Genomic DNA, 22623 nt, shown 5'->3' on the forward strand with positions numbered 1-22623 from the left:
AATATGTAAATTAAACAACATATATTGCTAAGCAACCGGAGCAGTCCAACTACAATAACAACATATGCATGAAAATGTGTTGGCTCTTATTATATAAAGAAGTTTAAGTCCCAATCATACAATACATCCATCTAAACCTACTAGCCCTAATAGTGGAACGTTACAACCACATCCGCCTACTCCTCTAAAGAGATGAACTAGCTCTGTGCAATGGAGAAGCCAAGGCGCGTTATAAGACTACCCAAGCTTTCTTCAAGATAATCTTATTAGAATCTTGGCTAACCAAAATCCCTTCCAATGAGTTATGAGGGACTATTTATAGCGAAGGGTGGGGTGGCCCTTGAAATTACCCTTTGTGATTGTTCAATTACCCTCATGACTCTTCACCTACTCTATGATTGTTACATTTATTATTGACACTTGACTTACACTTGACGTGACTCAACATTACAATGCACATGTACCCATGTGAACACAATGGCTTGAGCAAGCCAAACTAGACATCACTCTAACTTAGACAACTATAGAAGTCCAACTGCTCAACATCCTCATGCTGATCAACAATAACATATTGATGCCAAGCTTTGTAGTCTCTGATAGTGTACGTGTGTTCCGTGGTGACATCCATCTGAAACTTGACCTTCGCCTCCATAGCATCCGGGTACATTACTCAGGCTCCTCTGTCCCATTCGTCTGAAAGCATGCACATCATTGTCTTCAATGTGGCCGGACAACAGCATACTTGTGCATGATGTCTGCACTGATAGGCAAGTCTGGGCTAGTGGCGATACACATCAAATCATCAAAGTACGAGTCAAGCTCTAGTCGGACCTGCTTCTTGGTCTTCGCCTGGGTGAGAGTCCCAAGTGATGGGATCGCATGTGTGTGCACCACAACATCCATGCTCTTGAATACTCGTGCATGGGAAGCCTGTATGGTAGTGATGAGTTGCGGGAGGTCCTCATAGTTCCAGATCTGACTTTGGATACATGCTTTCATCTCGACCGCATTTGGCCTCATCATCTTTAGCAAGTGAAGTGGGGATCCCTTGTACTTCATCGTCCATGTTTGCATGTCATCAACAACATCATGTATGTTTGTCAAGATGCGTGCTCTCTTAGCACATCGCTGCTAGCATCTGTTGAGATGGACGATCGCCTTGTGCACAGTACCCAACTTGGAGTACAATGCTCGCATAACTGTGTTAAGGGACAATACTTCATCTAGTATTGCCTTCTTCAATTCAGCTCGGGCGGACATTGTCACCAAGTCTCCTCCTTGCTTGGCCGTCTGTAGCTCCTTCGCCATTCGCTCATTCTCAGCTATAAGAAAATGAACACTTGAGCTAGTGGCTTCGGCATAAACTCTGGTTGCATCGACCAAAGCAGCTAGATGCTTGCGCACATCAGTCACGATCACTCATTCTTCAACTTGCGCAAGAGATGTTTGATCCTCTGGAGTTGACACTCTGTAAGACTGCACAAATCTATGTTGGGATTCATCAAACGAGATGTTGTGCATCTCTTCTTCCGGCTGATCACCAAGGATCTCAGTGTCTCCTTGGTCATTCGAGACTCTCTTCTTCTGGATGCATTGAAGTGGGTGAGTCGACCTCTTTGTGGTGAGGCATGAGGTCGGTGTCCTGTTCCAACTCCTGCTGCTCCATGTCTGCATCCAACTATTGAAGTGCATGTTCTATCTCATGAGCAAAGTCTTGCCCCTGTGATGGTTCACCCTGTTCGCTTGATGTTAGTTGTTCAGATGAATCAACTACTTGTATGGGTGCTGCTTCGTCTATTTGCACATGATGCACCCCCTGCTGTATATGTTGCTGCTGCACTTCCCTCTCCTGTTTGCGCAGCTCTTGTTCCTTTCGGAGTTGCTCTCTCATCTCATGCAACTCCTTCTATGCTTCTTCCATTCTCTTCTTATCCTTCTGCCTTCGTGTGATTCGCTTGTCGCGCTGCTGCCTCTTTTCCTCTATAGCCATAGCTGCTTTCTCTACAAGTGGATCTGCTCGAAACTTGTAGCTTTTCTCCTCCTCCATGCGATCGAAAATCTTCATCTTCCCTTTGTTGCACACTGGTATGCTTGGCTCTGCTGCCACTATTGCTACTGTTGGTGCTCTCTGTGATGTTTCTTCATGCTACTTCGCCAACCACTCCACATCGAATCGGACCAATTCATTGGGTCTGGAGAAACTGTAGTAATATCTCCATGGGTCCTCATCAGCCCAATGAAATGCCCCGTAGATCCAGTTGAACTGAACTCTCGTGAAGTGATCCTTCACAATGCAATATGGGTCATATGGATTGTAACTTCGGAGGTCGAATGGGTACTTCTTCATTAGTTCTGCTTAGACATCTGCTTGCTTGATACTCTGGATCTCATATAACCCAATCCGCAATGGAAGAGTGGGCTAACATGCCTTCTTCTTCCGCTGCAGTCTAGCTGTTAATATTGTTGAGATGTGATAGGCTACTTCTTGCATGACAAGTACGTCCAAGGCAAACTTTGGCAGAACATGCAGAGGCTTCTCCACACTAAACATTCAGATGAAAGTGTTGGACGATGAGGCATACCAATCTGCAATGCCTATCAATGCCTCCATTGCTTCCTTTGACATGTAGGGTGGATCCTGTTCGAATATCATCTTGTACACAAGGACGACAAAATGATCAGACAGCCGTGTGATTACTCCTTTGAAGCTACATTTGGACAACAACTTGAAATATGTGTTCACAACAGTCTCCACTGGTGACCATGCCCACTCCAAGCCCGGGAACTCCTGTCAGGCACAGACTGCATCTAGGATGTAGGCGAACATGTAAATCTTTGCATGCATACCTCCGAGTGACTGTCGGGTCTTCGTGACTTTCTCCTTCAGTTGATGAGCCAATATGCCAGACTAGTTACATGGTAATTTAAGTAGATTTTCGGAAAAAAGCACTTTGAAAATATTTGGTCGACGCGTTTCGAACCAACCAATGTGGTTCATCTTCAGGACAAGATGACGAGATAGATTTCAGAAGAAGGTTAAATAAGACGATAGGCCATCCTAACGGTCATATTTGGTTAGAGAGGGAAAATTATATTGTTTACTTATTTATTTTTATATTTTTATTAATTAATTTCAATAATTTATCTAAACGGCTATATTTGACTAGGGGAGGGAAATATTTAAATTGTTTAATTAATTAATTATTTATTCATTCACTTATCTATAAACTTATCATTATTATTTATTTATTTATGTATATAACTTGGAAAAATAACAAGGATTATAAATTATTAATTAGGGATGAAGGAATAAAAATAAATAAAAATAAGATAAATAGATAAATAAATAAATAAAATATATACACACTCATAGTGAATAAATAAATAATAATATTAATAGAAATTAAAAAGTTAATTTAATAGAGAGGGTATTCTTAAAAAAATAAAAATAAAATAAAATAAATAAATACTAAAAGTGAATAAATAAATAATAATACTAATAAAAATTAGTAAAAAAATACAAAAGGAGAGTGTATTTTTCTCTTAAATAATAATAATAATAAAATAAATATTGATAATGAATAAATAAATAATATTACTAATAAAAATTAATAAAATAAATAAAAAGAGAGGGTAATCCTCTCTAATGAAAAATAAATAAAAGGAAGAATAAAAATGGAATAGAACATAAAACAAATAAGAAAAGGGACAAAAAGCTCAGACAAAGATGGAGAAAAACTAATAAGAGAGGGCGGGAATCCAACAACTACTATTTATCCAGCTGTCATCCCTATTAATATTATTAGAATACCTCTCAATTTCAATGGCTTCCCTAAACTTGTGGTGATGAAAATGAGAAATCTTTATGATGACCTTAGCCTCCTCAATGCATATATGATGCTTGGTCTTCTCTGCGTGTTCCGCCAAAGCCAAAGATTTGGTCCTCCCATGCTTGATATAGACAACGTGTTCCTTAATCCTCTGGTTAATAGATCGACCCGTTTCGCCAATGTATGAGGTCCCACACGAACATGGGATGATATAAACACTTTTCAAATCCATAGGGTTCACCTGGTCTTTAACATATTTTAGGGAGCTTCTAATGGTGTTGAGGGGTCTAAAGGTTGAGGGAACATTATGCTTCTTCAGGATTCTCGCAATCTTGTCTGTCGTCCCTTGGATGAAGGGGAGGTGAACTCCTAAACAACGATCAATTGTGTGAGTCTTAACCTTAGGACCCTTACTTGCTTTGAGGAAAGCTTTAACACCCTACTGCCTACTATAACCATTCTGGACAAAGACATTAAGGAGATGGGACTTTTCTTTAGAAAGGTGGTCTTCATCAGAAATCCTTAGAGCACAAGTGGCTAACGTGCTGAGAACACCTATCTTCTGAGCAGGAAAATGATGGGAACTCGCATGAAGATACTGCTCAGTATGAGTCTTTTTTCGATACACCTGATGGGAGAAAGATCCATCAGCTTTCCTTGAAATGAGGACATTAAGGAAAAGAAGGCAACCCTCAACTTCTTGCTTCATGGTAAACTACCGTGAAACAATACCATGGGTTATCAATACCACATGCCCAAAAAAACTAACATATTTCGTAATCAAAAGACTATAGAACAATATGACAAGATTCTTAACCATAGATATTGACTCCTACTTTGCCATTGTTATTATGAACTTGTGAATAAGCTTTGTTACAATACCATGGGCTAATACCATGGGTTATAAATACTACATGCCTAAAACTCATAACTTATTTCACAAGCAAAATACTTTATAACGTTATGACAATATTCTTAACCACAGATATTATTAATATGTAAATAGGTTTTGCTACAATACCATGGATTATCAATAACAAATGCCCGAAAACCATAATTTATTTCACAATAAAAATATTTTATTTTAATTGAATCTAAAAGGAAAAAGATTATAATTACTTTTGAGATATATGTAAACCTTGTTATCTCATTACTACTAAAAATATTCCCATAGAAATTAAATTAATGTTTCAATAAAGTTAAAAATTAGAATACTTTTATATATAAAGACGTTAAATTTATATAATATAAATAATATTATCAAGAACCAGTATAGATCGATCTTAACTAAGAATCTAAGCAATGAGAGCAAACAAAGTGACTAATCCCAAATATAGGTTCAATATTTCACAACCAAGTTTTTTTAATTTAGATACTTTCTTAAACACAATAAAAGGGGATCAAATTTAAGAGAGGGGGGAAATGGGGGGTGAGAGAGAGGGGGGAAGTGACAAGGGAAAATGGAGAGAGAGTGAGGGAGAGAGGAGAGGAGAGAGATAGGGAGAAAATGAGAAGAGAGAGAGGGAGACACAAAGAAGAAGGGGAGAGAAAGGTGGAGAGAGGGAGGGAGATAGTGACAAAATTGGAGAGAGAGAGGGGGAGACACAAAGATGGAAGGGAGAGAGGGGGGAGATAGTGACATAGATGGGGGGAGAGAGAGAGAGAGGGAGACACAAAGATGGAAGGGGGAGAGAGGAGAGAGGGACGAGATAGTTATAGAGAAAGAGAGAGGGGGGGAGACACAAAGATGGAAGGGCGAGAGAGGAGAGAGGGAGGAGATAGTGATAGAGATGGAGAGAGAGAGAGAGAGAAATGGAGGGGAGAGATAGAGGGAGGTGGGAGAGAAAGGGAGAGAGAGGAAGGAAGAGAGAGAGGACCCAAGAGAGAGGAGGAGAGAGAGTTGGAGTAGGAGGGGTAGAGAGAGGGAGTGACAAGGGAGGAATGGAGAGAGAGCGAGAGAGGAGAGTAGTAGGGAAGAGAAAGAGAGAAGGGAAAGAGAGAAAGAGGGAGGGAGAGAGATATATATAGATATAGAGAGAGAATATGTATGTTTGAGGGCGAAATAGAGAGAGAATAAGAAATAGACACATAAATACAAATATACATATTATATAGTATTGTATAACCAACGTAGATCCATTTTAACTCTGGATATATCAAGCATAGAGAGGGATCAAATATCTCAAGGTGCAATCTTTTCCTCAACTTTTTCCCAAAAAAAGATTTGCACCTCGAAAAACTGGAACCTTCTCATTTCTTAATAGATCCAAAATTAAGATGGATCTAGACCAACCCGTGAATATTAAACGAATCAAATTAAAGAGTGTAAGTACTTAAAAAAAAAACCATAAAAAAACCCATCATTGATGTTGTGGTGCGGGCATGGGCTTATCAGAATGTTGAGCTAACGAATAAAATTGACTTAGAGAAGAGAAGGTTCCAACGTACGCAAGGCATCTCTAAATCGCTATCGAACTCCCCTTTAATTATCCCCAAAATTAATATGAGTCCTGTTTGACCCCCACGCCTGACATTGTGTTTTTATATCAGTAGTAGTGTGTGATGGCCTTCTTGAAGGCTCTGGGTTTATCCAGTATATTACCGGCTGCAGCAGTAGCGGCGGCCACCTATTCCACCTCCTCGTCTTCTTCGAATTCTCATCAGAGGTGTGGGCTTGGCTGGATTGCAAATAAGGATTCTAAAAAGCCCAAATTATTAAAATCATCTAGATTGTTACAGACTGCATTCTGTGCGAGCATGGCAACCCCACAAGCACAGGCAGCCAATCTTCAGACATCCATCCAAAATCCCCAGGTGACTGCGGAACGCCCTTTCTATTTCATGGATGATGAATATCAATTTTGGAGTTTTGGTCAGATTGATTCGCCGGGATTCTAATTATTCACCATCGATTTGGGTAGAGTAAATATTTTCCTATTGAAATATACCGACTGAATTGTGTACAATTAGTAAATCCATTCTTGGTAGGCAAATCAGAGAAGCGGTTGAGACCATGATTCAACAAAATGTGTCATAGCATATTCATCGAAAATTGGGGTTTGCGCTAATAGCTTTCCTGTGATTAAAGACAAGGGAGACATCATCTTCATTTAATAATTTAGATGTTATACAGTTCTAAGTACATCTGTTTTAGCTTACCTCAGTGTAATAAAGTTACCGGGCTTTCACGGGCCAGAGACTAAGAGTGGACTTGGACATGTGAAAAATGCGAGAGCTGATTCGGGCAAGTAAAAATAATAGTAAATTAAAATAACTATCTATTGATATGAAACTTTGTCATGGCAAGATTATTAATACCTCACCGGCCTCAATCAACAATTAGCTAAACAATCACCTCAATCAACAGCCATTAGCTCAACAATTGGATGAGGTCAAACATGTTATAAGAAGGATTTGAACATCACTTCATAAGAGGGATTTCAATCCTGGTGGGAAGGATAACAACTGAAATATCATTCGCAGTTAAACTCGACCCAATCAACAAAACCATGCAATGTTTTTATAATTCAAATTTCTACTTTATATTAAAAACTAATTTCAATTCACATAGATTCTGGACAGGTTAACTGGTCTGCTAGCTGTATGATGTGAAATATGACTAGGAAACAGGAAAAATGAGTGATTGCTTTTTTTTGGTATGTCTGTCTTTATAGACAAACGAACAAGTTATACCCACTGAGTCAATTGTCTTGCGTTTGACTTGTCAGTCCAAATCATACTCGGCATCGCAAATGACTCTAATTTGTTTCCTCACAAAGTAGCGTCAGACTTCAGTGTTGACTCGAGCTTGGAGGACTCTGGTAGTTGTAAGTGTATTCGCTAATGAAAATTTATTGCCTTATAACAGTTGAGCAATATTAAGCGATATAGTTTGTCTGTTCAGTGAATCTAGGTTGATATGAAAAAGCTATATTACAGGTAGAGGTAGTAATATGAGCTATGAATCTAGGTTGATATTAAGCAATTATATCTAATCTAGAGGTGGTAATCTTTTTGGGTGTGGAACATGAGGTTGTGGTTTTACACTGAAATGGAGAATTCACTACACACCCTCTGGGACAGTAATGATTATCCAGGCTAAACTACTGTTGGATTCTTATGCCTGGCCACCTACATTCATCTATGTTCGCATATACTTTGCATACTGTTGTAATTGTACTTCGTAGTGCAAAGTGACTGGGTACTGAATCCTGTTGGAACTTGGAATTATTCCAAGTAGTGCCAAGCATTAAATATATATTAACTTCGAAAGGGCGTGGGAATAAGCAATGCCAAGTTACTTTTAGGGCAATAAGACATGAAACATGTCTTGTCTTTCATTCCAACAATGAAATTACCAATTACAGCTTTGTCCAGTACTTGGCAAGGCCAATAACTTCTTGTGAATGTCTTTGCATTTCAGATGCATATTCTATGTGCATGTTTTAACACTAGTGAATCTCAGTGTTTTCTGGTGAGAGATTCTTCAACTGTAGTAAAGGCTGCTGTTTTACATCTGGTTTCCAAATTAAAGATGCGGACAATTAGGGATAGTCTTGATCAGTTGGTTGTGTTCTACGAGTCAGATATTCTGTCATCTCCTTGTTGTAAGTTGATATGGCTTGCTTACTCAATTCAGCTGATGTCATCGGACTTTTGAATGCATATGCATTTATTTGCAAAGTTTTCTGCAAGCCAGATATTGTCGCATCTCCTTGTTGTAAGTTGATATGGCTATCTTACTCAGTTCAGTTGATTCTATTGGACTTTGAATGCAATATGCATTTATTTGCAACTAGCTTTCTAAAGCTTTTTATCGATAACAAAGATTTGCATAAACTCAATATAGACAAAAGTTAAAACTGCAGTGGAAGCCATTTTGTCTGTTAGTTTATTATAGCATTTCTTTATTTCTGAGTTTAACTTGCATTCATTTTCACAAGTTTGGTGCTATATGTGTTCTTATTCATGCCCATTTTGTCAGTATGTAACATTAGTTAGAACTTGGGAAGGCTGATTCTGAGTGACTTTAAATTTTATCTGGTAAATTATGACCCCCTGTAGACGAATAATATATCCTGGATAATTATTACGATAACACAAAAAACACTTGTGCACTTGGAAGGGGAAGTCATTTTATCTGTTAGTTTATTGTAGCATTGCCATTTCTCTATCTCTGAGTTCCACCTGCATCATTCTCATAAGTGGCGCTGAATGTGTTCTTACTTGCATACATTTTGTCATTCTGTAACATTAGTTGTGACTTCAGAAGGCTGATACTGAGTGACTTTAATTTTGATTTGGTAAATTATTTTTAACATAACTGGGATATTTTTATATATAAGTAAAAACTGCGGCACAGCTCGAGCTTCGCAGAAAGAATACATGAACAGTCTGCTTGAAATTTTTTTAAACAAAAATACGAAGAGACAGTATCTACTTGCCTTTAGCCATATCCATGTAATGTCATAAACAACACTTCCTAGTATATCCTAGAGGTGTAGATTCTACAAAAAAGAGCTAGGTACCTGTTACCCACCCAAGTGGGTAATCCCCAGGAGAAAATTTTTCTCCTATTCGGTTCAGTTTGCCAACCAGCTGCCCTATGTGATCTACAGATACCCAGCCTCAAAGGCCCTCCACTTATGCTCTGGTCAGTGCTTTGTGACATCTAGCCTACTTATCAGATGAAGGTGGGTCATACATTATAAGGTATATTGATCATGCTTGTCATGAAGTGCTTTCATTTAATGTTTAAGAGCATATTAGTATGAATCATAGCTTGAATTGGATGATTGACCGCTTCAATTTCAATTCTTGTTCCCATGCTTCACCTCAGTGGTTATCTTCTGATCCTAGTCTAGTGTGACCTTCTTTGAGGCCTTTTTTTCCACTCTGTAGGAGGGGAACAAATAGAAGGCACTGATTGATGTTTCGTATATCAACAGCTTTTGATCTTTCCCTGGTTTCATGTCCTAGTCTTTGGGTTGATTGCTATCTATCACTAGCATTGGCTCCTCGATTTTCTCATTTTCGAGTAGGGTCCCAGAAATTTTGTCCTCAGAGGTCGATGTAGATGAAAGAAAAGATAAAAAACATGAGCCATAAAGATGAAATGCAAAATATTGGCTGGGATAAAAGAAGTACGTGGACCAAATCCTAGCTTAAGCTCTACCCCCCTCATTAGTTCTTACCTAGTTCCTTGCTAATTTATGAGCAAACCAAAATGAAAAGGAACTTTGATATCTCAACCTTGATGGATGATAAACTGCTTCATCTTAAAGGGTAATAAATGTATAAATCAAGCTTACAACCCAAGCCATGCAATAAAAGAAATCATTAAAGAAAAAGGTGCTCAAGAAGGGTGGTAAAAATAGGCCAAGGAAAAGGGGAACTGAGGTCTGACTATTGCTCCCTCTGCACATTATATTGCTCAAGAATGACAATATTGCATAGCTGGTACACATATTGTGGCATCCTTCATGAAGTAAACCCCTATCATACCATGTTTCACTTACACCCGTTGATTGATAGGCTGGCCTAGGAATTGTTCCTCCCCTTGAGGTTGGAAGCACCTAATAGGGCCTTTGGATAACCCTCCAATACCTAAGCATGGTAACTTGTTTACAAACCCTAAGATAGAAAGACATTTGAAGATGATACTTAGTGAAGTACTCTTTTGCCTTTTACATTGAATATGGTCTATTGTGATGCTTGTATGATTTCTTTACCTATTATGACGATCTTACTTGATTTGAGGGTATGTTCAGGTGTTAACTCCCATGCACCACAACTATCCCTTGGGAGATTGATTGATGCCTTTTCCAACACTATAGAGAGGATGTCCAACCCACTTGATAGTACTTTAGGGCATTGTAACTAGGATGTTGACCACTCAGAGTAGGGTGTTGACCTTGGGATTGTTTCAGCACTAATGATGACCCTCTCCTCTCCCTCTCAGGCTTGTATCACTACCCAAATAAGTTAGGACACTGCCAAGCAAAATGATGTGCCCTAGTGACCATAGGATGCCCCTAGGTTGGCCTTGCACCTTTTGTTGTACGTTACCTTGTTTCTAGACCAATTTATGGACAATGATGTCTTGAGATCCCTTTGAAAGGGATGGTGCGCCTTTCTTGATGATGATGTTGCCTCCTAGCCTTATGATGTCATTATGTTCGTGGAGATATCTTGATGTGGAGGGTTTTGTTTGACCATTGGACAACTAGTTGATGAGGAAATTGTTTTGAGTGAGAAGCACTCATGTGGCATCTTTTGCACCTTTTTGATAGATATCTTCACTTTTGGATGATGATGTCACCCTTGGAGGCCCTTTCAGTCACACTTGTGGGCTAGAAAAAGGCTAATTTTTATGTTTTATTATTATGAGAGCTATCTTTTAAGTTGGTTTGTGGCGTACTTAGCTTATAAATGCTTAAAATTATTATTTTAGGGCTTTAAAACCAAGAGGGATATCCCTCTTGGTGCTTGGTTTGAGCGGTTGGGCCTGCTGACAACACCACACCTACAGCCATACACCATGGGGTGGCTCCAACAAGGGCAAGATCTCTACGTCAGTCAACAATGTCGCCTGCCCTACAACATCAAGCCTTTCACGGATGAGGTAGTGTGATGTTACTCCCCTTGAAGTTTGTGATGTTTTATTAGGCCAACCATACTTGTGGAAGTGTCATGTTGTGTATGAGTCCAAACCTCCTACTATTATTATCACTATCGGCAAAGAACTATATCGGATATTGGAGGTAGCCTTGGTTACTGTCATTTCTTTGATCTCTGCTCTGCTAAGCAATGCAATAAGATTATCTCCCAAACTGAGAAATTTGTTTTCTTCCTAATTCGTTCTCAAAGTAAGGGGAAGATCGTGCCACATCCATGGCCTCCAGAAAGGGCTCCTCTACGCAATAGAAGAAAATGGATAAGGTCATGGAAGGGTATAGGGACATCTTCTCCTCACCCTCGGGGGTACCATTGCACGTCAAGTCAAGCATTTGAACGATCTAACCCCCGTTGCACCTTTACCTAATGGGCCAATCTACCGTCGCTATCTTCTGGAAAATGAGGAAATAAAGTGGCAGATTCAGGAGATGCTACAAAAAGAGCACATCTGATTAAGTTCCTCACCTCGTGGGAGCCCAATCGTACTCATACAAAAGAAGGATGGGACTTGGAGACTCTGCATTGATTATCGGGCTCTGAACAAAATCGCAGTCAGGAACAAATACGCGATTCCATGGATTGATGACCTTCTTGACCAGCTCAAGGGGCCAAGTACTTTAGCAAGATTTATTTGAAGTCTGGCTATTACCAAGGTTCAATAGAACCCACGGATGTATGGAAGACCACCTTTTAGTCCAAGGAGGGTCTCTTTGAGTGGTTGGTCATGCCCTTTAGCTTGACGAATGCCCCTGCAACTTTTATGAGGCTGATGGATGACATCTTGCGGCCTTTCACAAACTTGTTCGTGGTTGTATATCTGGATGATATCCTAATCTTCAACAAGAGTTAGGTAGAGCACTTGCAATATATTCGACAGGTCCTTCATACTCTGGGGCAACAGAGGCTATGTGTTATCTTGGAGAAATGCTCCTTTGGCATGGACCAGGCCAAATATATGGGTTGCATAATTGATGAGCAAGGATGTTGATCCAGCTAAGATCAAAGTCATTCGAGATTGGCCGACAACAATGACTCTAACAAAGCTTTGCAACTTCTTGGGCCTTGCTAATTTCTATCAAAGATTCGTGTCGGGGTTCTCTCATATCACGTGGCCCTTAAGTCAAGTTATCAAGGGTAGAGCAAAAGAAAATCTTTTCTGGTCTGAGTCACAACAAAAGGCATTCATTGAACTGAAACACCGCCTTTGCTTTGTACCAGTCCTCATTTTTGCCAGACCTGCAACAACCATTAGAGATTGATGCATATGCCTCCGACTATGCTATTGGTGCAGTCCTCACTCAATAAAGGCATCCAATGGCCTATCATAGTGATACACTCTTTGATATTGTCCGAAGATACCCCACCTATGATAAGGAAATGTATTCTATCGTGCAGGCTTGTCGGCAATGAAAACCTTATATTCTGGGGAAAGAGACGATCATTCATACGAATCACCAACCTCTTCAATGTATGCAAACATAAGGGAAGTTGCAGAAAGATTTCCATTAGAAATGGTCCACATATTTGAAACAATTCCATTGAACATTAAATACAAGAAAGGTAGCACCAATCACGTCGTTTATTGCCTCAGTCGGCCCCTGATTGTGGCATTGAACACAATTCTCAATTCTTGTGGGCACGAGACCTCTAGATGGCCATAACTATACAACAATGACTCAGAATTTGATGCCACCTGCAAGATGTGGATGACTGGTAGCCTAGTTCCAGACTTCCACCTTCAGGATGGACCGTTGTGCTTCTTGGGACACCTTTATGTTCCCTCAAACGAGTGTGCCAAGTTGATTTGGGAGGTGCATTATAGTCGGGTTGCAATACACTTTGGTGTGGAAAAGATTGTGGCAATACTGTAGAAGTATTTTTATTGGGCAAAACTCTGATAAGATGTTGGCAAGTACACTGTATATCAGATCCTGCACTGCCTGCATCATCGCCAAACCAACCATTACAAAGCAAGGCCTAAACATCCCTCTCCCTACTCCTAATCGACATTGGGAATCCATCTTGATGGACTATATGTTTGACCTTCCTCCTAAAAAGCATGGTAATGATTATGTATTTGTGGTCATTGATAGATTTTCTAAGATGGCCATTCTGGTTGCCTACAAGAAGAGTATCACAGAAGAAGCCACTGCCAAGCTCTTCTTCGAATGAGTGTGGTACATTTTGGGATCCTGCAAACCATCATTTCATATTGGGATAACAGATTCCTAAGTGCATTTTGGTCAAGCATCTGGTCATTGTTGGACACTAAGCCGACCAAGTCGACTGCCTTCCACCCTTAGACTGATGGCCAGACAAAGGTCGTCAATAGGATGATCGTGCACATATTGTGGATGTACAAATCCAAGCATCCACGAAGATGGGATGAGAGTCTCCCTTATGTCCAAAAGAGCTACAACAGAGTTCTTCATAGCTCAATTGGTCATAGCTCCTTTCAGGTGGGCCTGGGATTTCAACCATTGTGTCCCCTTGATCTTGCATTACCCCTTGCAACTACCCAAGTAGAATCTGCACGTATTCAATTTGAAGTCGAGAAAGCCACCAAATTTATTGAATGAATTCAACACATCTACCAACAATTTCATGATATCTAGCACAAGGCCAATACTAAGTACAAACAACGTCATGATCAACACTGAGTGCCACATAAGTTTCAAGTGGACGATAAAGTTTGGTTGTATTTGTAGAAGGAACACCTTGCTGGAACCCATCAAAAGCTTCAACCACTCTGATACAAACCTTACACCATCACCAAGGTTTTGGGTGACAACGATTTCTAGCTAAGTATCCCCCCATTCCTTGGATTGGACCCAGTATTCAATGTGGATTGCCTTCGGCCATACTTTCCATCATTGTTGGACACATTAGATATTGCCGAGCAACTAACACCAATAGAGCTCAACCCAAATTGCATTGAATAGGCCACAATTGATCGGATCATGGACATATAGATTAAGAACACTCTCCAACAAAAGATCCAGTTGTATTGGGCTGCCAAAGCAGACCAACTCCTGCACCAAGGCAAGTGGCTCACCAGGGACCGAGTTCAGCAGAGTTTCCCCATCTCATAGAAGTGCTCAACGCAATGGGGACCATTTCTTCCTAAGGGGGGAGGACTGATCCAGGTAGATATTGGTGGCCACCCACCTATTCCACTTGGCTCACGAGTCACAACACAAATTCCTATCAGTTTCCTATTTTTCAGCATAATTTCCTATTTTGGCAGTTTTTAGGTCTTGAACCTCGAGAGCTGTTTTGAGGCCATAAACGATTTTTTTTGGGGAAATGGACAAAACATGAGTCTTTGACTGACGTTTGTAGTCGAAAGTTGTTCTCCTTAGATAGACCTTTCTAATGGCCTATCATGTGTGCCAAATGGAAATCGTATGCCAAAGTGACGACCTCGAGAAGTTGACGTTCCAACTTACCTCATCGGGGCTCATAAGCCTTTGGCGCTTCATCTCCTAGGGTTAGGGTTTTGGATGTTTAGGTTTTTCCTTGTTTCTTCATGATAAAAAGGCCTCTGAGCCTCATTTTAACAGAGTTTAGGAAGGCGCATAGCTGTTATATCTCTTATTAGAGATAAACTAACACCATTCGAGCTAGTTTTCTTTCACTCTACATGTAAACAATTTCAAGTTTGAACATTTCTATTTATTAAATTAACTTCATTCTCACAATATCTCTGTGTTTGATTTTAATTCTGTATTTCATTTCGTTCCCTTCTTAAATTCGGATCAAAAGGATCCGCCATGGTTTGACCAGTCACCAAACAAGTCCAGGATACCTAATAGCCTTGCATGGTTTTTATAAAGCTTTTGACACTTGACCTTGGGTTTACAATGGTGGTGAAATATGCTGGAAAAGAAACCATCTGTACCCTTGCTGACATGAGGGGTAACAGGCCCTACCTATTATGTAAATTTTTTGAGACTAACAAGTACTTAGTTTACACTTAGATCCCTAGATTTTATTAACCTGCCAAGTTACCAAACCATTTGCTGGATAATGCACCATTTAGCATTTGCTTGTTGTAAGTGTGTGATGTTTAGGGGCTCTAGTTGTTGGTTTTCAGTACGCAATATTTAAATTTTCTTGCTTTCTTGGTTTTGTATAAATAAAAAAAACAAATCAAAGATATAGTATATTTATTGCGCTGTAAAAACACCTACTGAACTTTATTCAAGTGTAATTTCCTATCTACCATGGAAACCTAGAATTAGCCAGAAAAGTTTATAACTAGCAGGAATAAATGAAAAATATGGGATGCTTATTGCAGTGGAAAAACACCTAATGAACTTTACCCAAGTGTAATTTCCTGTCTACTATGCTATCATAGCAATGGTCTCCACAAATGTCGACTAAAAAGTTAAACCTGATGAAAAAGAATGTAAAAGGAATCAATCGAGTATGATACAGAAGCTTGCTATTGTGTTTGCTGATGGCAAATCATAATGGGGCATCATATAAATTAATAATTGATGCTGTGGCAAGACATTGAGACTATTTTAATGAGATCTTATCTGACTTTAATATCTTTCAATTATTGATTAAATGGAAACTAGAATGTTGTTACTATTCAAGTTGAGATAAAGATTGCCTGTATTTTTTCTGTCTGTAACATAAGGTTGCTCATGAACTGAAAATTCAGCAATGTTATTTCAATTCTATTATGTTGGAAAATATCTAATCGTTTGATTTTTGCATGATTTGCAGAGTAATGGTGAAATTTTACCAGACCTTGTGGTAAGCTTGTGTCATTTTCCCCTGCAAAGTGTTGAAATTTGAGTGGAAACTAGAATTTCTGATCGTGATAATTACTTGTGATTGATATGTATCTTTTCTTTTAGTATTTACTTTTTTTCAGCTATGTCATCAAACATTAATACCTTCAAAAACATAAAGAAAGTAAATATCAAATAGACAAGAGACACCAGAGCTTAGGCCAGTGGCCAGGGCAAAACCCACAGAGGGAAAACCCAGCAATCTTTTTCCCTTAGAGAACCAATCCATCAAGAGATACCAAAGTCAAGTTATGGAAAAACTAACCAGCTTCACCAAGTGTTAAAGTCAGGCCTCAAATCATAGAAGATGTATCTCAGAATTATTCTGCCCTCTGTCACAATTATCAACCACAGGTTTGGACCTCTGTCACACTCATCCACAGGTTCGGTTCTCTGTTACAGGTTCAGTCTTCTGTCACAAATGGCACTCACAAGTTTGGACCCTTTTGCAGAGGTAATATGTCACAGACTTTGGACTTTTCTCCAAGAAACTAATCACAGAACTGAATTCAGCTCATGCTCAGGGTACTAGTCAAAAATTTCAACCTTCTTGAATAGATATGGATCACAGAGATGATTTTCTATTCCAAGGAGACTTCTTCCCCTTTTATCTTCTTCTAAACTTAATTCGTGTGCCCAGAACTGTGTATGTAATATGTATGCTCAGACGAGTTGTTATTATGCCTCTGCGAGTTCTGCCTTTGAGGAGGATGAAGATCTTCTAATAATAGCCACTTCATGAAGTCGAATAGGTGTCAATACTGACAGAGCCGACTTGAAGGAGAGAGAGGGCCGACTTGAACACTTGGGAGCCAGAAATCAATTTTCAAATAATTTAAATTTTGTTCTTTTGATAAATACAATTATACAAGTACATCAATATGAAGACCGACCACAGCTACAAATCCAACACAAAGTCCATGTTTTGTAATCTTATTCTATTGCACGCACAGTTTACTCTGGTGAACTTCAATGTCTTTGAAATGCTTAATCTTGTCTAGTATCTCACAAGTTTGACTCATTATCAGTATAGATAGAATTACATATTCCTTAGAACATGTTCGTGTCAGATTAGAAAGTGCAGTTTACTTCCTCTATTCTCATGTGTTCCATACAAGGTTGTCTTTTTCTGTTCAACATTATCCATTTTTGCTGCATATTTATATTAGAGGATTTAATTCTTAGAGATATATGACATGAAAGGTATACCTCGCTTTGTCAAGTTATATTTGCTTTCATTCAGGTCTCGGGTGATACACTGATATTAATATGAGAGGACGAGAAAGACAATCCTAAACTTGTTCATAACTGAAAATGAGATACCCCTTAGAATGGATATGTAAATGATGAGAAGGGAAAGCATTCTAGCTGAATGTACATCATAGAAAAGGAGAGAGATCTCTTACACAAATTCAACATGCCTCTATGTAGGGTGTAACTTGGTCTTGTGTGGGAGGTTCACCCGATGACATTGACACTTTTGAGGTTTTCTAGCACATGAATTTGATGTTGATTTTTGGTAGCATCGGATGTGCTCTAGCCATGAAATTTGGTGGAGAGGCTAAGGCGCATAAGATCTCCAAGACCTAGAAATCGTTTGGAGAAATTCCACCCGGATGGAGAGATATTAAAATAATTAATATTTTTAATGAGATCCTAAGTCTAAACTTAGGAAAATTAAAATATTAATGTGTATTAATATAATATGGGTGAGAAAGTTCTAAATAACGAGGATCAAGCCAAATTTGATCTTAGCCGTTGATTAGGGTTTTAATCTCGGCTGTTGAATCGTCAACAGGAAAAGTATAAGAGGAGGCTTGAGGGTTAGTTGGAGATACACCAAGTTGATCAGTCAATTCGATTTTTTGGGGTAGGGTTTGCTGAAAAATCGAGTTAGTGATCTGTTGCAGCGAGGGACAGTTCGGCAGCAGGCTGAGAATACATATCAGATAGGCAAAGAAAGTGCCAAAGAGACAACGCAGAGCCTAGGAAGGTTGATGCTAAGGTTGAAGAGGCCGGCGCAGAGTATGCAGAGGGCCAAGAGGCTAATGCAGAAGCCGCAGAGGCTGATGCAGGCAGTGCAGAGCGCTGCAATGTTGATGTTGGGTTGAAGAGGCTGCACTGAGGTGATTTCGTGGGCCAGACTAGTAGCTGATCAGCTAATGCAGAGCCGTAAGAGGGTGACGCAGTTCCAGAAGATAGCTTGGAGATGATTTCGCTCTCCATCTAAGGAACGATCGAAGTTACCGTGGGGCTCTTCATCCGGTTGCGGATTAGCCGAATATCTGTCTTCGAAGAGAGGTACTACTGCCGAGGACAATCTCTGAAGGGTGAGCCATTTCTGGCACCCTAGTTGTATTCAAAAAACTGCATAATAATAAAACTCTCATATCTGCTGCACCGGTTTTCCCGCATTGGGTTTTTCCGGGGACGATTGTCCAAAAATAACGGTGCCCCTTGTGTTGTCTCAAGTTATTTCAGTTGCTGATTTGTATATTTGTGAAAGCTGCTATTGCATTTATTTCAATGTGTATATGATTAAATAACTTGTTAATGTAAAGAACAAGTAGGAGATAATAAACCAGAAATAGCAATAGGGATTTCTGATGTGTTAGATTCAGAAATTTTCACATTTGAAACACTTCATTCAGGATGTAAGTTGGCCTTTAGGCTTGCTTGATGACATTGACAGAATTTGAAACATGCAAGCATGCATCTACCCTAAGGAGATTTTCCTTGTGAAATGCCAAATTCATTAACGTGAGATTTAAAACACATATAACAAGATCTACTAACTATTGCTTAGCACTTAGGACTTAAATGCTGAAGTACCTAAAATATCTAATAATGAACATCTAGAAATATCTTGCTTATTAAATATTCACCTGACTTTGAGAACCTTGTAGCATTTATACTTCCAAAAAGATTCATTTTAATGCACAAAGCTCCTTTTTGTATGTGTTACAAATGACTATCTAGTCATAGACATTGTACGTACATGTTGAGTTTTTGAGTTGGAAATGGGTTAGTCTTCAACTATGCCCTTAACTCAGCAGCTTCTAAGTTATTGCAATGCAAGTGGATCTCTTCAAATTTGGCGGAGTACATCTTATTGAAGAACTCCAAGGAATGAATTGACAAATTCTAGAGTAGATCGTTTGGGTGTCACTTAGTTTGATCTTGGTTGATCTCCAAATTTTCATCCAACCAAGAATTTTTTCTGACAGCCATTGAATTTAGCAAAGGGTTTCCACACTATATGTTCTAGAAAGAATCGATTTCATGATCAAGGCCACTGTACATGTTGACTTGGGCACATCAAGAAGTTGGCAGGTCGTCAACCACTTCCTCAACTACTCAGCTTGCTGCACTGTAATTTTGCAGTTATATCTTTTCAAGGCTGGTGAAGAATATTGTTTAAGGACGGCGAAGAGAAAATTGACAAAAGTATAAAATAGAAAGCTCGGTCTCACTTAGTTTATCTTGGTTGATCTAAACCGCTTTCCATGGTTACCTGGGCTGAAACAAAGGCTACCCAATCTACAATTCGTCTAGGTTTCAACCCCACAATCAAATGAGGCAGTGACCCAAAATCTTCTTCTGTACAATTTGTAGGGCAATTCTAGGGTTTGCTATATTGGCTCTTTCAGTAGGGTGTGTAGGCAAACATTCATGACCATTGTTACCTCCAAGACCTACACTAAAAGATATTCAAGTCTTTGAACAGAGTGCAACCCTAGAGGCACTTATGATTGTTGCCCAATGTCACCACAAGAACTCTTCCTCTCACATTAGGTTAGTTCTTTTTTGGCTCAAAGTGGGGAACCCTAGAAAATAAATTTATGATAATCGTTAGAAATAAATTGATTGTGGAACTTGCCATGACCAATGCCTATCCAATTGGACTATGGAATAAAGATATAAGAAGAAGACAGTTTGAATATTGCAGGGAAGATGTAATTAAGCCAGTCGCTGATATGTCCTAATTAGTCCAAAACAGAGTTTCAGATCTATGCAAGAATAAGTAGGAGCACTTAAACAAGATACACCATCACAACCATGAAGTTATAGGCAATCCATAATGTGCAAGCATGAAAAATTAAAGTACAGCCACATATGAAACCATAGATGAAGTAGACAAAGTAGGACAACCTTCTTATTGGACTAACAACCAACAATGCATCAATTCTTCAAATCTGATATCACCAAAAGGTCAAGAGAACAAAAATATGCCACACTTAACCTTCCTCCTTAGCTAGGACAGTCCTCAACATGGAATGAACAGCCTTAACCAGAATATTACAGAAACAATTTCCTTTAATATTTCAAGATTACATCAAGAGTTAGGCAGGGTTTCACCTAAACCCTAACACCTTATTGGATCAAACTGGCCATTCTTCAAAGATCATTTCAGCAGCAAAAACCATGGCAATCTTTGCAAAACTAATTAATCATCCATGAAGAGAAGGGAGATGGAAAAGTTTCACATTGAACATGTGCCTTAACTTGTTCCTCCCTAAGATATTCAACTAAGCTTGGGGGGAAACCCATACACTTTCAACCATGCCTTAGCCATCTCCTTGAAGAGGGCATTCAACCTTAGGCTGGCCTTTGGCCAAGCCCAAGTTCAACTTAGTGCCATGTGGCACCTTTCTAAGAAGGGCATTCCCTCTCTTGTACTCATTGAACCCTTTGCTTACCACATGTCATGCTCCAGACCTCTAGTGTATGAATGTGTGCCCAATTGGACCCTCATGATGAGATATCAAATATGCCTTCAAAATGTCTTTGTCAAGCCCACAATAATCCTCCACACCTTTGTTCTTGCCCCAGATGATGAGAAGTGCTCAGGCCAGCTAGAACAAGGTGCTTGGCCTCGATATCTCTGTCTTTCAACCTATGACTGACACTAAACAACAACGATCCCCTGTTGTGCTAGTGCTAGTAGAGAGTCGATGATAATGCAGAATGAACCCCGCATTTTCAATAGGTGGCAACCATCATAAGAACAAACCTTATAAACAAAGTTGTATGGGTACTTCTCCCAAGAGTTGGGGAACCTGTACTCTCAGTTTCCTCACTGTTGAGAGCTTGATATAGAAATTTTGTGAACAACACAATCTTTACCAAGAAGTCTGCACTCTACCCAATTCATAAATTTTGCCTCTCTTTCAATGAAGTCACAGATTTATCACATAGAACTTTCAGCCTTAGGGTTGAATTGTAATTTTCAAAAATATACCTACAAACATCTCAATTCTGTCCACCATTAGTTTAGACGAGTTCAAGTAGATAAACATTGCAAAATACTTGAACACTAGATCAATACAACAACCCTTAGGGCATGATCTATTCTAGTATGCAGATCTGAAAATTGCATTCAATAACAATGGAAATATAGCAATGCATTTCAGACTTGAATTTTCATATAAGGCATGCCAAAGCACTCAACATTTCATCCTTACTGTTTTAACAAAAAAATCAGCATATCAAAACAGCAATTAAACTTGCTCAAAGCACATGAAAACCGGATTTGAAAATCAGTTCTGTAATTTATGACAGAAGTGGTGCAACTCCTTATTATCACAATATGAAGATAAAGTACAATGCCTTAGCTTCCCCAAAGACGGTATATCAAATTCTTCTGCTTTATCCCAAGCAAGGGCTTTTCCAAAACTTTGCAAACGCTATATACGACATCCACACTTATTGAAAACCCTAACTAGTAACAAGAAGGCCTAGCAAGGCATCCTACCAAGCTATACTAGCCTCTTAAAGAGGTCAACAACTTGTCAGCATCACACCCAGTGCCCAACCTACGGATCCACACTTGCATCTCACAAGCTTTACCCTTCACTTGCATCACACAAGCTAAGGAACCTTAGCAAATGCCTCTCACAAGCACTATTCTTGTCACAAGAGTAAATAATTGTTCTTCAGAGATCCTAAAATAGCTTATCACACCAACTATCACATTGCTAAGGCTCAATACATGTTAGAAGAATGACACTTTCCTCTATATATGATTAGGTAAGAGAGGTCAACAATAATAAGTGGATCAAGTCCAGAAGGAAACCCTAGGCTAGGTCAACAACAATGCCATGTTATCACGCTGTCTTGCACCCTACAAAATGAGTTTGGAAAGTAAAGTATAATAAGCGTGAAACAAATAAGAGACTCACCCTCTGGCCACTTGATAAACCCCTTATCTATTTAGACTCTTAGAAGTGAAGGGAGGATTCCTTGTTCAGAAGTAGGATCAACAAACATGTAGGCTTGGATGATGTCAATAAAATTGCTCCGAAAAAATA

At 39.2% G+C, this 22623-nt stretch overlaps 1 protein-coding gene across 1 annotated transcript in view; it reads left to right on the forward strand.

Moving 5' to 3' along the window:
- Positions 1-6320: 6320 nt before the first annotated feature.
- CCS (copper chaperone for SOD1) overlaps positions 6321-22623 on the forward strand; it is a 149138-nt gene continuing 132835 nt past the window's right edge. Inside the window, exons 1-2 of the mRNA XM_089405349.1 lie at positions 6321-6644; positions 16245-16274. Coding sequence (XP_089261475.1) covers positions 6393-6644; positions 16245-16274 — 282 coding nt within the window. The 5' untranslated portion in view covers positions 6321-6392. The remainder of the gene's footprint in view (positions 6645-16244; positions 16275-22623) is intronic.

Source organism: Pinus tabuliformis, chromosome 2_2, assembly GCF_031772625.1.
Source record: "Pinus tabuliformis cultivar Carrire ecotype Pingquan chromosome 2_2, CPIR1, whole genome shotgun sequence".
Classification (NCBI taxonomy): Eukaryota; Viridiplantae; Streptophyta; class Pinopsida; order Pinales; family Pinaceae; genus Pinus; species Pinus tabuliformis.